The sequence below is a fragment of the Dermacentor albipictus genome, chromosome 4, assembly GCF_038994185.2.
Source record: "Dermacentor albipictus isolate Rhodes 1998 colony chromosome 4, USDA_Dalb.pri_finalv2, whole genome shotgun sequence".
Classification (NCBI taxonomy): Eukaryota; Metazoa; Arthropoda; class Arachnida; order Ixodida; family Ixodidae; genus Dermacentor; species Dermacentor albipictus.
In genome coordinates, this window is record NC_091824.1 from 95195831 (window position 1) to 95213509 (window position 17679).

At 47.3% G+C, this 17679-nt stretch overlaps 1 protein-coding gene across 1 annotated transcript in view; it reads right to left on the reverse strand.

Moving 5' to 3' along the window:
* Positions 1-376: 376 nt before the first annotated feature.
* The window catches only part of timeout (circadian regulator timeout), a 321920-nt gene continuing 304617 nt past the window's right edge, over positions 377-17679 (reverse strand). Inside the window, exons 23-28 of the mRNA XM_065443676.1 lie at positions 11236-11421; positions 11074-11142; positions 9255-9370; positions 8507-8805; positions 2805-3556; positions 377-694 (exon numbers count right to left, since the gene is read on the reverse strand). Of these exons, the coding sequence (XP_065299748.1) occupies positions 624-694; positions 2805-3556; positions 8507-8805; positions 9255-9370; positions 11074-11142; positions 11236-11421 (1493 nt within the window). The 3' untranslated portion in view covers positions 377-623. The remainder of the gene's footprint in view (positions 695-2804; positions 3557-8506; positions 8806-9254; positions 9371-11073; positions 11143-11235; positions 11422-17679) is intronic.

A 17679-nucleotide genomic window follows, 5' to 3' on the forward strand; every position in this document is an offset into this window, starting at 1 on the left:
CGATACCTTGCACACCGTCTAGTGATAACCACCTGCGTTGTGGACAGACACAGAGATGCGCAGTGCCAGCCGGCCAGAGGCAATGGGCTGTCCTGGTTCTAGGCTTCGTGGTTCCGTCTCGGGCGTTACTCAGAGAGTCGCTTGCCGTCGCCATCGGAGTGCCTAAAACATAACAGGTAACGCGCGCGCACGCACACAAACACACACACACACACACACACACACAAACACGCACACACACACACACACACGCGCACACACACAAACACACACACACAAACACACACACACACACACACACACACACACACACACACACAAACACACGCACACACCGCACTTCGGTGCGTTCCGCTGCTTTTACGTTCAGAAAGGGTTTTCGTTAGGCGCAGAACCAGTGCGCTAGCTCCAAATGCAGGAGAGGTCATCCTTTATTTATACTGAACCGTTCTTGCACATAAAACACAAGGCACATCAAAAATCGATAAAAGGTGCCACTATGTGTGACTTGATAAAACACGAAAGTCTTCGTAGTTTGTTGTCTTAAAATACGTAAAATGATTGTAAAATAATGCAAGTCAGATAACATTTGTGCTGTTGGTGTTGTGTTATGGTCCCAGCTGCTAGTCCTCTTCATCGCTGCTAATGACGACTGCTCTCCTGGCCTTGGCTGGCTTGCTAACAGCAGGCCGGACTGAAAAGGAAAACACGGGAAAAATAAAGAAATACCCTTAACCGCAGCATAACCACGACACCCGCTTAACACGGGAAAGCCACAGCACAGGGTACACGTAGGCTGCTACTGCAAACCCACATTATCATCATGCCCTGACTATAAGCGTTAACGCGATAGGCGCTCCACGAGTGCGCACGATTAGCAGTCAGCAAGGGCGGGGAGCGCGAGAAGTGGTCTTAACTGAAAGGTGAAAGACCATGACCACCGTCAGCGCTAATGAGCGCGTGGGCAGCGGGAAAAGGACGCCGTGAGAAAGTATGATAAAAAGAATATCATGAAAGTTACAGAAAATAAAAAAAAAGAACGCGACAGTAGCAGGGGAAACGCCGAGGCGAGTAAAGACAGCACGAAGACTGCCGAGAATACGCAACGGTGTTTCTTGCATCGGCTAAAACCGTCCTTCCGTTTCCATTACGGACGAATGGGGCATAAGTGTTAGAGTCTTCGCTCGACAGCTCTATACAGCGTTCGCTTTAAACTATTCTCCTCCCTTTCCATTTCAGTCAATTCAACGCTCGTGTTCAACAAAACTTTCCGTGGTAAACATCGCCCGAAAGAAAAATCGGGCTAACCGAACTCGTGCGTCAACCGATCGTCGCGCCACCTACCACTTCGGCGCGAAACGAATGGAATGCCAAGGGGTACTCAAAGCGCGCTGCGCACCATCACTCTCGTATACGATCCGCCAGTCATGATAGGACGCCATCAATACACGCCGCGAAGCGAATGGCGACTGGAGTTGGAAAGTTCCGGAAACCGAGGGGAAAAAAAGAAAGAAAAAACGCCTACGCCCTCGAGCGGCGTAAACGACGAAAACAGCGTTCTCTCTCGTTCGATACTGGTTTCGCGCGCCAACAGACATCCAATTCGCCGTTTCGCGGTGCCGCTACTCTCGAATGCACGAATGGGCTCGTCGGCCAAGCACCCGCTGTAGTACATTCCACGAATGATTTCTGTTAAGGGAGATCGATGCGAGCCAAAGCAGTGTCGCTTTTCGTCGCATCGATGCCACTCTAAACACTCAGCAATCACGCTATGCAACGCGGTCACCTCGTTCTTTCTTATGCACCGGCCACCGTCCGAATAAACTTCTTGGCTATAAAAAAACAATCGTTTCACTCTGCAGGCTTGGCAGTGAGCTCAGTGCCAGCGCGCGTTATGAGAAGAATACACTAAAGAAATCTGCATTTCGTGATCGTAGATACAATGGGCTGGAATTTGAAGCGTTAAAGCCGAAGCTATGCTTGATGGCATCGTCCTCTCGAAGACCACCCTCAATTAAAAGTTGTTTCAACAGAGCTTAAGCAATTAGGCGGATATACTGGCTTCAGTGCACAACGTCAAAGAAACGCGGCACAGGAACCTGTTAACCACAAAGTAAAACTTAAAACGAAGAAAGCACGAAAAAAAAAGAGATAATGAATACACACAAATAAATATGCGTCTACTACTGAATGGAGAAGAGCTGCAATAGCACGGTAGCTTTTTGTACACGATGACGCTGTGCTAAGCAGACGACGTGACAAAAGGGGCTGGCACAGCTAACCAAGCCACAAATCGATCAAAATCGATATAAGCACACAGCAATAATGACACGGTCTAGTAGACGCTGCAGCCAGTAACCCAAACACAAATCACGATGGTAAACTCGAAAGAAATTCCCACTATATCTTCATATTTTTGCACGAAACACAAAACGTCATTAACCACAGCTGCTGCTACTAGCTACCTAATAAAACGGCTCCGGATTGTGTGCGATATAAACCGAATAACATGGTAAGACTGCCAAATCTGCAAACTTAACATTTCTATCAGCTATAGCTCAACGAAATGGTAAACAAAGGCGTGATAACTGTGAACTGCATGGGCTTCTGGGTATGAAATCCCGTTATAACCGACAATCCTTATAAGGATATATCACTTACACGCTGATACCGGTGAGAGGGATTCTGTATTTACTTCGTTATATCGAGGTTGGAATGCATTATATATTCCAAAGACAAAAACGTGAACTGGGGAGCTCGGAACGCTACATAAAACGAACATGCTAATAAAAAATAAGGCTCACTGGGGGCGTCTTCTAGGACTTCTGCATCGCTTCCGCCACTGTCGCCCTCAACGACAGCCGATAATCTCTTTCTGCTTTCAGGCACCGTCTCTGGTGAGTCGCTGATGCTGTCATCTTGAGTTGGACCCGCGGAGCTCTTCCTTCTCCCCACGTCACTGAGCTCCACGTCACTATCACCGTCCAGATCGATGACGGATCCCGAAGCGCCGTTAAAACTGGCACCACCGTTCGCAACAGTGACGCCCCTGTCAGCGACGTTGGCTCCAGACAAGTTGACCACGTCGTCTTCGTCGCTGTCGTCGAGTACGACCAGGCGACCGCCCTTGCCGGCCTTGCGCGTTGCTGCCCCGCTTCTGCTAGCGGCAGATGTCGCCGGGCTTTCGTCGTCAGCGATCACAACGGGGCCGACGTCTTCGTCGTCGACGCCCACCAATGCGGCACGCTTGGTCGATTCTCGTTCTTCGTCGCTGTCAACGACCAGCGTCGCTCGCTTCCGCTTCTTGGTCGGTTCGGACGCCGAAAGTGGAGGAGGTGTTCTTCCTCGCTCGACATTGCTAAGAGTCGCGCTAGCGGCGGGCGGGCTCGCTGGAAGCTCGCCGCCGCTCATGCCACTGTCAGAACGGTGTTCCAGAGTTTCGACTGTATTGCCGATCTCCTCTTCGCTCTCCCTCGTGTCCCTGCCGCGAGGCCTTTTCCGCTTCCGCTGGTCCCTGCGGGCGAAACCGACCTCGTCGGAGTCTGTGTCGGACAACCTGCGAGTAAACAGTGAACTGAGCATCGTTCATTCTAGTACCGTTAAGGTAACATTAGGCAGAATAGGAAACGGTAATTCGGTACTGATTCTCATTTGAAGGGTGGCGCGAAAACCTACAGAGGACGAAAGACGGAAACAAACAATGACCGGACGGAGCGCTGTCCAGTCTGGAGAGCGCTTTTTCCGATCACTCTGCATTTTTCTTTTATCCGGCATAGAATTTCGCGCTACCATTGAAGCACGAAAAAGGAAAACTACACGCGACCATTTATGCAAGGCCCCACTAGAAACGTTTCACTCGAAGCCAAGAGCTGGCATGAGGTTCACTCTCCTGCTTACTCACATATCGTGAGTCACACATATCACATATCTTTACTCACATATCACATATCCTTACTCAACATATCGTGGCATCATCAGTATTGTGACCAACACCTACGTTCATATAGCGAGGAGCACGGAGTTATACAGTCATTCACATATATAATCTCTCCGAGATAATCTTTGCGGCGTCGACAACGCGTACACGCGGAGTGCTTGATTGAAGATTTTGTTTCCGAATAAGTTGACATTAGTAATTCAGACGCAGTAACCCTGGACTCCCAACTCGAGGGTTCCTCGAATATGCCAAGAAGACAAACAATATTTATGGCTGTATCAACTTGCACAGGTACAGGAAGGCTATAGTAGCGATCCGTGGTAGCTGTCAGTGCAGAAATGCATAAAAAGCACACGAAAGAAACAAATAAGAATGAAGAAAAAGAAAGCGGAAAACGCAGACAGCCTTCTGCGTACGTGCGTGTTTGTTTCTTTTCGTTCCCATGATTTTGCGCAATTCTGGGCTGATAGCTACTGTGTATTAGCAATTTCTTTTTGTACAGAGAAGTACCTCATTAAGCTATAGTTTGTTTTATCGTGCTTCCATTATGCAATCTAGCAATGACGAATCGCGTAGAACGAAAAATGGAACTCCAAACCTCGATGTCAGTAGGTAGGATCGTGCTCCTGATACTATTATGAGGCAAAACGTGAACAATTTGCGAAAAAAAAAAATGATATGACGAGAACGTGTGTGCTGCAAACAACACGGCCAACTGTCGCAGCATCTGGAGTTGAGATTTCGCCGGGCCTCACCAAAGACGTACCATACTTTGAAGAGCTCAGATGCCAGAAGAGCAATAAAGTATCGTACGCGATATACCTAAAGTGAGCACATTAAACGTGCAAAGCTTCTGCATCGGCGAGCGCAGAGGGAAGCGTGGTTTCGCACCGAGTTTCATTCCAAACGTTGCACACGATGATGATACGACCTCTGCCTTGATGTGCACCGGAGCATAAAAACGGTGCGACAGGCACCACGCGAGAAGAGCGCACAGTTCTTGCTGCAAAGAACACTTTACTGTAAAAAAAAAAAAAAGAAATGCACCGAAAACGCCCGGTACTAGGAAAACTGAGCGCATCGATCAGACAAGAAACAATGACTACGAAGCAGGAAATGAAAGAGACAGGGAGAGGAGCAGGGAGAGAGGGAGGGTAACGTAGACGACCTTTCAATTGGCCAAGGCGGACAAGCGCAAGCTGTTCCCACCAGAGCGATTCGGTCACGCCGCGGATCACACTGTGCTTGCCTGGCTTGCTCTGCGGAAATTTCGGGCAATCGATTGTAAAATCTCGAAGCAAGTAACCGCCGAGCCTGTTTTTCGGATCGCAATATAAGCCGTGATCCCGACACGGCAGGTGCCAATCGATAAGCCGATGGAGCGCGACGCTGGCGGCATTTGACGAAGAAGAAAAAGAAACAAGAAAAAAAAAAGCGAGGAGGCGAAGACTAAGAAAGAAATCGAAAGATGGGAATGCCGGGACAGCGAAGTACCACACGCTTCGTGTACGTGTGCTAGTGCGCGTGTGCGCCTATACGTGTTGGTTATTTGCTCTCACAGGCGAAACGAGCAGGTTACTTTGCGTAGCCCAAACACTGCAGCCCATGCGGGGTGTGGAGGAGCAAAGATAACGGGCGCTTGCAGGTGCTGCTTCAACGGCTGTTCGGTTCAGTGTTTTGAGTGCTGCTTTAAAGAACGAAAAAAAAAATATCCACAAAGTCAAGCAAGGCTGTAGTTGCTGCGAGGGAAGCCGCAAGGGGACTCGAGCGAAGACGCCAAGCAGAGGTGCTACTCGTTAAACATGCAAGCAGGACTTCCGAGAGCTAGCGCATTATGATTACATGGTAAGCGACCACACGAAAACGATACCCTTGGGTTGTTAGTGCACTGAGCAGAACTGTGTATCGGGTATGTGTACTTCTACTCGCGAGGTTTAACAAAGTTTGGTTAGGTTAGGAGGGAATCCAGGGTCAGCAGTAAACGTAGCTTGAAGTACTAGATACGCCGTAAATTGACTTCAAAAAGTAGAAGTGCCCCAGCTACAACGGACTGATTTTCAGAAATTGTCAGATGACCACTAAACGAATCCCTCAGATGCGCATAGTTGTTTTTTAAAGACAGGCACTGGGAAAAACTGGCACGTATAAGGCATTCGAAAATAACGTATAATAAGTGCGCGCTGATGTTTTACGGAATTCGGGACTGGCGTGTGCAGTACCTGTAAGCTCTACGGGTAGTGCAAGCTCAGGTGTGCCACCAAGAGCTACCCAACCCGACAAGTCTAGCGATCTTCGCAAAATAAACCAAGTTGGGATAGTAAAGTGTGCCAAATACCCCTAACGCACTATGTTAGACACACACTTCGAACGCAAGCATTGCCTTAAACCGACACTTCGTCTGGATTAGTACATCACTCGTCCGGAATACGAAAGAAGCCGCTCTTACCATGACCGGACGCTTGGTAAGCTAGGGAAAACGCAAAAACTATATAGGTATGGCACCGGACGCCTACTACCAGATCCCGCACGTGACGTCATGGCGCGCCATGACATCACTTATTTTGATAGCGTCTGCATGGGTCTAGTTAATTTCTTTTCCCATGACGATGAACTGCACTGTATTCTAACATATATAAGTTAAAATTACACCTAACCAGTTTCAATAACCTTTACTGAGATACGATGGCCCGAATACGAAAAAATAAATAAGTAAAACTACTTCGATATCCACGAGGTCACATTGATGTACCGGAGCTGGGGTACTGACAAGAAATTCAAGAAATCGAACTCAACCTTCATTTTCTCTTCATATAATCAAGATGCTGCCGCGAAATTAACGAACATACAGTGTTAAAAGAATACTTTATCAGTCTACACTGAATTAGTGTATTTCTCCGGTGTCCCTTTTAATATTTTATCGGGTACAGAAACATAACAGAAAGGAGGCGTTAGGATATATAATGGACAAATAGATGGAAGCAACATCTCACCTTGAGTATAGTGAAATGTCCAGCTGCCAAGCTTTTCAAAACAAGCAATGCCCAAGCTAGTCATTTTCCTTGCAAGGTGTCAAAACGCCCCACTTAAACAAATTCGTATAGTCTGTGCGCAGTGAAAAGGCGCCTTGCAGAAAGATGACAAACGAAAAAAGAAATAAAACAGAGAGAAAAAGAATGACCGAGCGTGGCCTGGAACCATATAACATAAGCCAATGAAAGGAAACGCGCGGGACGGCTGCGCCACGTGGTACAGCAGTTGCGCACGGCGTAAAAAAGAAATCTCGCGATAATCCATCATCAGGCCTTGAAGACATTGCTCTGCGTCTATGGTGAGGCGACATCCGTTATTCTGGAAGAAGAAAGTGCCAGGAAATAAACGGAGGCAAAGCGCTGGAGAAACATGCATAAGCGAGGCGAGAAGATCTCCCAACTCCCAAGCGCAGCAAGCCACGACGCTGCGTGGCTCGTGTCTATGACAACAACGGGTGGTCGACAGTTTATGGAACATTGGTGGACGAAAGTTTACGGAACAGTGGTGGCCAAGAGTCTATAGAACAGTGGCAGTCGAAAGTTCATGGAACACTGGTGGCCGAAAGTTTGCGGAAGAGTGGTGGTTGAAAGTTTACGGAACAGTGGTCACCGACAGTTTACGAACATTGGTGGCCGAAACTTTACGGAACACTGGTGACCGAAAGTTTACGGGACAGTGGTGGCCGAAAGTTTACGGAACACTGGTGGCCTAAAGTTTACGGGACAGTGGTGGCCGAAAGTTTACGGAATACTGGTGGCCGAAAGTTTACGGAAAAGTGGTGGCCGACAGTCTACAGAAAAGTGGTGGCCGAAAGTTTATGGGACATTGGTGGCCGAAGGTTTATGTAACATTCGCTGCGGAAAAGACTAAAGACATTCCCTGTCAAGAGCGCACAAGAAAAGCGCTACACTGCGCTGGACATAATAAGAAAGCCGTTAAAGGCGCTATAGAACGGAGGCGAGATTAATGTAACCACCGCTGCGGGTCGCTTAGTGGCTATGGCGTAATGCGGCTTAGCACGAGGTCGCGGATTTGACTCCCGGCCACGGCATACACATTACGATGTGGCAGGAATCCAAAAACGGTCGCGTACTTAAATTTAGACGCATGTTAAAGGACCTCATGGGGTTGAAATTAATACGAAGCCACCCACACTACGGCGTCTCTAATAGCCCGTGTGTAGCTTTACGACAATGAAATGCACAAGCATTAATTCAAGACGATGCCTTCCTTGGCGAGTTACACTGCCTCTTTTTCGTAACGAGTATGTCCTTTTCTAACCTCTTTCGCGGGCCGGTCCCCAAGATGGTGCAGTCTACGGTGAGAAAGCTGGCAAAGATATGATATTTCATCTGTAGACCCTGCAAAATTATTTGGAGCCGTGATGCTCAGCACGTCTTCCGAAATCCGGTGGCACGCGCTAACATCGATCTCGGAAGCCGTGCATTGAGCTGCAGGTTCGGAACAATCGCAGCCGCGACAGCGCTAACTGGCCACGCCTTCACCAATGCTATAGCAGACAAGATTACGGAAGCTTACTCTTCCTGGCGCGCTCTCTTCTTCTGCAGAAGCGCTTGTAATGCCTTGCGGTGCTTCAACTTGTTCTTAGGAATCCGCGCACTTGTGGCAGACGCTTCGTGGTCTTCGTCGACGACGAGCAGCGAGGCACCGTCGGAATCGGAGCCATTCGAGTCGAGTTCGGGAGCCGCGTCGTTCGAGGCCGAGCCCACGACCAAGAGTGGGGCACCGTAGTCACCCTCCAGCGCTCTCTTCACGACGGTGACCCGGGAGCTGAGCATGGTGGTTGTCATGTCGGCAGGGATGCGCCAATAGGCTTCCTAAAACACGAAGCAAAGAAGAAAGAAAAATACAAGAACATATATATGCACACCAAAGCAACACATGGTCTGTGAGAAATGTCGCAGTGAGCAGTTCCGAATAAATTTCGATCACTTGGGCGTTTTTACCATTCCCTTAGTTCTAAGCACACGAGCGTCTTTCGCATCTTGTCCCCATCGCAATGCTGCGGCGGCAGCATTAAAAAGCACCTAACTTATGATTTCGTGCGTGTATAGAAGATTGAGGCGTCTCACATCGTGATTAAGGAGTCGGCACCTATCCAACGATGCAAGAATAAAACGATAGTAATAATAATACCATCATCATCATTTCTGTGTCAGCACTTCCTCGAGCATAATAGTTCCACCAAGAAATTAAGAAAAGAAAAAGAAAGAAACAGCTGCCACGGGAAAACAAAATTCGGCTGCGGGACGAAAGTCCCCCGTACCTGTTCGTCCGCAGGTGGCTGGATTCCCATTGTGCGAAGCAAGCCGCAGAAATCGCTGTTCTCCATCGACGAATGGTGCGCCTCGAGGATGGGAACCAGAGGCACAGAGGATGGGTCTGCATCGCACGCACACACAAACATCTCTTCGTGTTAAAACATGAAGTGCCAGAGAACTTTAGCCCCCTACAGGGGCACCGAAATCTTAGCACATGGCTCCTTCACGTCCGCGACGCAAGGAGCTAAAAAGATGGCGTTCACCATGCAATGCACTTTGTCTGCCCCGCGAGGTGATTAGCGCAGCGCAAAAATTTTTGATCGAGGCTGGTTGCCAAAAGAACGCCCTGAGCCACGAACGCCTATGTATGTTTGAATATAAAATAAAAGAAGTCACGGCGGTAATTTAACAACGAGAACTGGCTCGCTAGAGAAAAAAAATACCAAACGGTAATAAAGGAGAGAGGCAACGCGACTGCAACCTTTCCTTCCTATGCTAAATTAGTTCTGCATTGGTCTTCCAGTGAATTTTGCGCTCAGAATCATAAAACAACCGTTTCTTAAAATAGTAAATGGAACGCCAATGCATTTCGTGGGACGCATTGAAAATTAATATCTCGGAACTGGTGCTGTCCAGAGAATTCGTTCCAAGTGGATACACCATGCGAACCAAGCGGCTATAATTCGTAGACTGAAATATGTGGCGTAAGGTAATTCACTAAAATTATCGTAACTACGTTAATTATTCAATTGAACACTTTATTTTCTCGCAGAAGTAGTGACCACCTCATCGAGCAATCTATTGTTTGAGGGTTAGAATTGTGTTATATCTGCCATAGGCAACCCTTAAAAAAATTTGGTGCAGCTGAAAAACACCCTGTGCGTGCGTGCGAGTGCATTAATACACTAAGGCACAGTGTTAAAAATAGAAAGTTCATTTTATTAAATGCTATCCATTCTTTTTTGGCATTAACCTTCCGACCGTCTCCTACTACACTCAATCCCACATACGCTTAAATTTCTTCTGCTTTCCTTACAGCTCGAGTTTTCGGGTAGGATGTTCACACCAAGATTTATCGCTCAATGGATACTGCGACATCCTAGCAGAAAATAGTGACCGGTATCTATACCATTGACGCGTGTACTTGTTTCTCGGGTGACCGCTTTTCCCCGGTTAACAGATGTTAAACTTCATCGCTCAGCGCAGGGCACGCCTGCATCTTATCGGAAGTTTCTCAAATGTTATCGATAGTTCTATCCGCTGTCGGCTGTCACCGAACCTTGTGAAATGTGATTGTGTGCGCGACGGGAATCGCGTAGTACTTTTTGGCAGACACGCGGGCTCCAGCGATTACTTTGGAACCTTCGACGACTCGTGCATAAAAGCCGACGGGCTTGACCCGGCGATCAGCTTTTGGACGAGCGCGAACTGTGTTCGCCGTTATCGTTGCGCTTTGGATGTCACTTGCTTTGAGGGGCACAATTTCGTCCAATAAAGAGTTCATTTGGTCATTCACAGATTTGCTACCGTGTTCTTCACCGTCGCTACAACGTGACACCATTGCCAAGTGTTATGCGCGAAGGGCCTTATAACTTCAGACTTCCCCCATAAATCTGTGCTTTCTGACACCCCGGTCAGGCTTCAAATAGTAGGGTATAGTGACATCTGAATTGTCACACGAATTTTCACGACTTCGAGCTCTTTATAACTTCAATGTCCAAATCGGAAACAAGTGACTTTGTGCGAGAAAGAGGTTCTCAAACTAAACTGAAGAAAAAAGAAAAGACGGCAAAAAAAAAGGGGGGGGCGGGGGGTTGGTCTCACCTTCTGGGTCCCAGTCCTCCAGCGCGTCTTCTAGAGAGGACAGCAGCCATTCCAAGCTCTCCTGGCAGCCTTCAATCAAGCGAACAAAGGTAAACGCCAGTTAGCGCTGCTACAAACACAGGAAGACAATATTTTGACTTGCAATGGAGAGGATAGACTTACCTGACTCCACCAGATTGGAAAGAACGGTCCTGAGTTCTTCCGGTGATGTAGCAACTTCTGTCCGAGGTACGGTGCGAAAAGTAGGCGCGTCTTTAGGAGGCCGGCTCGGCGCGTTCTTTGGTGTACGGCCTGCATTCTTCTTCTGCTGAGCTGGGCGCACAGGTGCTTCGCCGCTCTTGAATAAACCTTTGAAAGATAAAAAAAAGAAACAAAGAAATAGGCGACAAATTACATTAACAGGGATGGAAGCGGCCAAGGAAGTTCTAGAGCAGCTCTTGGAGCCGCAAATTTGGCACAATGGGGCAGGTTTGGAACACGAATTCTTCGTTTCGGGAACTGAAGATTGCCGTTTTGGTGCGTGCTAGGTAAGGATCAACAAGAGTGAAACACAGACGAATCAAGAAAAGATGTTCTTTATTTGACTCTGCAGAACACTACTAGGTTAGGGCGGATCATTTCTGAAGGAAAGTTCACCTAAGGAAAAAAAAAAATGTCACACACCCAATAAAGGAGACCCTTATGCGTCCCTTGGAAACCACTATTGAGTTACATAGCGGACGTGCCAACTAAGTGTGGCCAAGAAAAAAAACAAGGGACTTACGCGAACAGCACCCATCGTAGGTCTTTGTTAATGCTAGTCCACAGTTTATTTGTTCTTCTCAAGCAACTAATAATTAAGTGTTTTTTGCTAACATTAATTACCTCCCTTATTGGATAAGGATTTCGGATAACGAAAATTCTAGGTTAAGTCCTGTTATCGCTGATATTCCAACATCCTCCACAAATTTTCACCGACATCTGGTCAATTAGATCAGTTTCTAAAGCTAGCTAATTAGATGTATTCGTGCACAATGGACAAGAATGACTGCGACCACCACGAACGACACCCACCAACACAAAGTGAACGCCGTTCGTCTAATGCCCTCAATGATTTTTTTCAAATTCTTGGTGACATTCAGTTGGCACAGAAGAGTACCATAGAGTAAATGTGAGGTTAACGAAAAAGTTAACGTAAAACAGCTGCCAATATTATGAATGTCAAACAATGGTTTCTTAAATTTTCCCACTCGATCTGCGCAAGTCGCGCCGTGAACATCTTTGCCGCGAACGCAATTTCTGTCGCTCGCGTATTCCCCGACCCTTTGCGACCGCCATTCGGCCGCTACGGTGAGACTAAAACCGAAACTATGCATCCTCGCTTTGCGTTCTGCGGCCGCAAAAGTCTAATATTGTATGATGTGGTTGTCGAGAATACTGAGTACCCAGAGTGAAAATTTCAGTGGTGATTACGGTTGCCACTGGATATCTCTGGTCAAGAAGTTTCACGAAAGCACGCTAGGAGCTCGCTTGTCAGCGTGCCGCACCGTCATCCCGGTAACCGTACGTGGTGCAAGCACGACACATATTTTAACGTTACACACGTGCTGTTCGCCACTATTAGACTCAGATTCATCCATAGGGCGCACAAGCGAGCCCTCAAATGAACACTAACTTAATTTGCAGAATTCGAAGTTAGTGTTCTTAAACACTCCATAGTGTACACGGTTTGTTTGTGCTCGTCTCTCTTTCTTCCCCCCCCCCCCCCCCCTATCTTTCCCTTCCACTCTCTTTCTTTCTTTATCCACCTTAACCCTTCCCCCCGTGTAGGCTAGCCAATCGGAACTACCTCTGGTTAACTTCCATGCCCTTCTATGCATCATTTCTCTCTCTCTCTCTCTCGAAGTTAGTGTTCTGGCGCAAGCTGGCGCAGTTCGGCGCTTTGGCGCAAGATGGCGCAATTGGCGCAGCACTTCCATCATTTAACATCTGCAGCTGCAGGTACATCTTGGGGCCTTATCGCGAATGCGATAAGCGTACGAGTAAATGGCGGTTACCGCGCAGCGTTCTCCAAGCATAAAAGCACTGCGATGTACCAATTACGAAAGCTGGCATGCATTACAAAAAATTTCCGGGGCAACAATTCCAATACGGGTGATGGCGGGCGTCGCTACTCGGATTCAAACATCTTTTGGTGCTTGCGTGGTCGTGCAGGCAGGCAGGCAGGCGGCAAAGGCCGTTTACCTGATCCAAGGACCAATACTGCATCTTGTTACCGTACTCGTGTCGCTCTACCTAAGTATTAATGGACGAGTGCAACAAACCAGAAAAAAAAATTTTTTTCTTGTCGAGTTTCAGTTTCGAGAACAGAATTTCTTGCTAAATGTCTTCGGCTAACACTGAGCATCACGCAGCAAACGTCATTAGTTGAATTGGAGCGGGAACAGAGGGCGACGAAGAAGTTTGGCGCGCGGCTCGCTTTCTTTGAAAAAGCCAGATCAGAGGAGATTGGCCAATGTAATACATCCGGCTGCGGTGGTATTAGGCAGTTAATGTAGAGTAAACACAATGTACACCTTCGCTTTTTCCCATCCGACAAAATCTGTTTTTACAAGTTCCACATGAAGCCATAGGCGGTTTGAGGTGAAGCACTCTTCCAGCATGCTCGCCACGAATTACCACGCACAGCGGGACAAAGACAGAAAGAGAATAGGACTACAGGTGTGTGCTGTAATTCGGGGTAACATGGAACACCAGCTAGCCTGCAGGATCTCAAGCCTTGTGCCAGCTTTGTGTCTGGTGTTGCCCGCAAACACAAACCTGTTGCAGAATATGTTTTCGCGAAATGTACATATATTTTATTTTTGCTGGAGATCTCTATTTTTGGCGTATTTTGCGCCATTTGTTGGAAAACATTTGTTTCCGGTAGTTGTATATCTCGTATTACGAGGAAGCTGTACATCGGACGCTCCTATCTATAGATACATGGGGATGGAGAAACCGTTTTTCCTGAGCAACTAATGCACCAGCTTCGCTGAGGTGTGTTACATTTTAAACAAAGCAAAATCCATTGACTGTAGGCAGCAAATTTTTGTGTAGGCCATCAACTTTCTTCGGAAAGAATTTTGAAAATTCCAATACAAACATAAATAAAACAAGTTGACAAATCTGTGACTACATAATAAAAAGAAATACAGATACAACTCTGAAAAACTGCATCTAATAATACATCTGAAGTGGACGAAAGTGACGCATGATACACCGCTCTGATATATACCACTACTTTGTGAGTAGGACTTCTGAAAAAAAAAAAACGTAAACAATGTAACAATTTCACGTAGCCTGCAAATTCACTATCAAATGTGTCCGTTTTAGATGCTTTAACGGACGCTGTTTTACAGAAATGGGATACCTGATTTTGGTACAAAGTTACGAATATTGTAAACGTCGTACTTCAATGTTTTTTGAAGCCTCTCAGTTTTCGGAAATTTTTGATAAATATTCAAGCCCCCATGTCAAGATTCTGTTTCCTAGAGTCACTAGAATTTAGCTTTGTCTCTAAAATGCAACAAATTCCGTTCAGATCTGTCCATCGGTTGTCCCATCAAAGCATTCCTGCGTTTGACGAGTACTCTAATCAGAACTGCCCCCGAGCTATAAGCACAATTGCAATATCGCACTATCGGGCTCCAAATAATTGACGCACCGTCAGCTATCGCACGAACTCAATATAAAAAAAAATATCCCAAATCTAGCGCTAGCCTAAGTGTCTTCGCAAAAAACCATGGCCAGCGATATATTAGCACCACCCCAGTCAAGCATAGCGAGGTTTGGTTACCATGGCAATGTCATGAACGGCGAGATGCGACGTCCGCAGAGGCCCTGGCTAAGACGGCGCAGTGCCATAGGCATAGCTCATAAGCAGCGCTAGCCGTAAAGCAGACCACGCGGGATCGCGCACGCCTTGCCACCCTCGTATATTGTCCTCGCACGGCTACGCAGCTCACGGCAATATGTCGCCAACATACGCCCAACGAAAGATTTCTCGAGTGCAATCTCGTAACCCCGTATCGGGACAGCGAGCGCATCAGGCACTGACTGCAAAAAGCAGAAGTGCAATACTTCTGACCGCAAGCCCTCATGCTCCTACAAATGCAGTCTGCAGCAAAAGTATAAAGACCACCATCCTCCTCCAAGGAAAGGGAATGCCGCAATTTGGGGCTGCTCTCGCCGACAATCGGCCGCTGGAGAACATGATACACTATACGTTTTGATTTTATTAAATTAAACTTCAATTTAGTTCACGAAAACCGGCGACAGCAGCGCAGGCATACCGGTGCTGGCACGCTTTTAGCGACAAAAGTTGAGAAAGTTTACACTGTTGTGTCAGACAACATCTGGTGATATTTCCAGCGGCAATGCTACCTTCAATGCCGTGTAGAGATGTCGCAAGGACAAAGCTTTTCATTAGCGTCATGGCGACAACTGACGCCCTCAAAATACAGGAACTGCTTAACAAAAGCGCTGAGGACGATCCCCAACAGGTTGCCGTATATTATACCAAACTCCTGCAACTAGGCGACACGCCATTTGTGATTGCTCTCTATATTTGGGCACGCTGTGCTGTTACGCAACCATCTCTGTCCTGCTTAATTGAATAGCTTCGCAGGGTGAGCTACTTCCAGTAGTTCAGCTCTTTTTCAAACATCTGCGCTCTTCATTTTTAACTCGAGATCTGCACGATTCAGCGACAATAAATCACCGGTGTTTTCGTTTCAGCAACCATTGGCCTCGGGGAACGTCAGCACTTTCCCACATTCGCAGATGAAGCGCAGATAGAGCAGTACTATAGAGGAAAATGGAAAGACGCTGTTGAAATGAACAATAAATCTGTAAAATCCATCACTAGGTACTAGACTTATGCAAAAAAAAAAAAAGGACTGGCGGTTGCCAAGAAAGGAAATCCAATTAAAGAACAGCGTATTTCGTCAAAGCTGGTGACAGCGCTAAAATAACAGTTAAGCCCACGATGAGCTTACGCAAGGTACGCAACCTGTGCGCAACTTGTTCTAGCCGAGATTTATTATTATTAGCCCCATGCGCAACTTGTTCTAGCCGAGATTTATTATTATTAGCCCCAGCTCTGCAATCATAAGCTAACGTCTAGATTACCTAACACGAACAAATTTTGCTGAGGATAAACGTGAAACGCGACATTACAATCGCTGACATCACGCAACAATCAGTATTCGCGAGACCTAGATATTTAATAAAGTGGTGGACGGTTTGCTATAAGCACGGTATTACGCTCGTAAAACAACCTTGTTACGACCCCGCTATATATATATATAATGCAGGGGTTACAGCGCTTTTAGGTTGCATGTTTGATTTGCGCTTCGCTACATAGTGCGAGCGGGTCGGCCTAAATGAAACTTCTATTCTGGCCGTGACGAAAGTGGACAGAAAAAGCACAACCACGTACGGTGCCGCGGGGTCAGCGCGCTCGGCCTCGAGAAGTACATAGTAGTTCGATGCAGCCAGTGTGGAACTGCGACCACCCGCATTTATCCCAGCGTTACCTTCTCTAGCGACGTTAAGGCTGCGTTTGCGAGATTCATTCATAGACAATAGAGAAATCGGAAGTCGCGCCCGGGTCACGTGTAACTGTCGTTAAGAATTTGCACATTTCAGTAGGACAGTCACTGAATAAGGAAAGCATGCAGAAATGAACACGGAGCGATGTAAATTTTTATTTTTCGCACAGTCTTGATGATATCCGTTTTATTTCGGACCGTCATTAATCCGTCCAGTTGAACGTTAACATCGTTCTGACTATTCCCTTTAGAAAGAAATAGCCGCAATCAGCTTGAACAGCAACGGCCCAGAAGCGTCGTTGGTTCCAAAGCGTGCCTCACGACGGCTCGTTTCCGAACTTGGCCGACCTTGGAGAAACTGCTTGCATGTGCGGCGCTTGTTCATTCGCGGCCTCACTATGTGCTCCGAACTTCGCGCGATATGACGCATATAATTTACACTCGAGCTTCTCGCCAAACAGAAAATGCCTCCGCGAAACGCAGCGCGACCCAAGCTGGGTCCTCTAGCGTTCGCGCACACTCGCTCGAGTGGCTCGACGTCGACAGTTTGGTGCAATTTGTCCTCCAACACTCGCCTTTCGGAGTTGGCGACTGCCAAGCGGCCGCTGAACGGGTCCAAAAGCAGTTCGAATGGAGCACGCGGCGCTGTCGATGGTCTCTAATGGGCTTTCACTCTGCGCCCGGCAGCGCGCGCGTTTCGCATCGACAAATGCGTGCAGCACGCGCGTAGCCTTATTACGCTCGTTCGAAGAACCTTCGTCCGGCAGTTGCGCAGGAGGACGCACTGCTTTCAAGCGGGCGGGAGATATTTTGAATCACTTGATTACACACCCCGTACTATCAGCACAAATTAAAAAATTAAATTATGTGGTTTTACGTACCAAAACCACTTTCTGATTATGAGGCACGCCGTAGTGAGGGACTCCGGAAATTTTTGACCACCTGGGTTTCATTAACGTGTACCTAAATCTAAGCACACGGGTGTTTTCGCATTTCGCCCCCATCGAAATGCGGCCGCCATGGCCGGGATTCG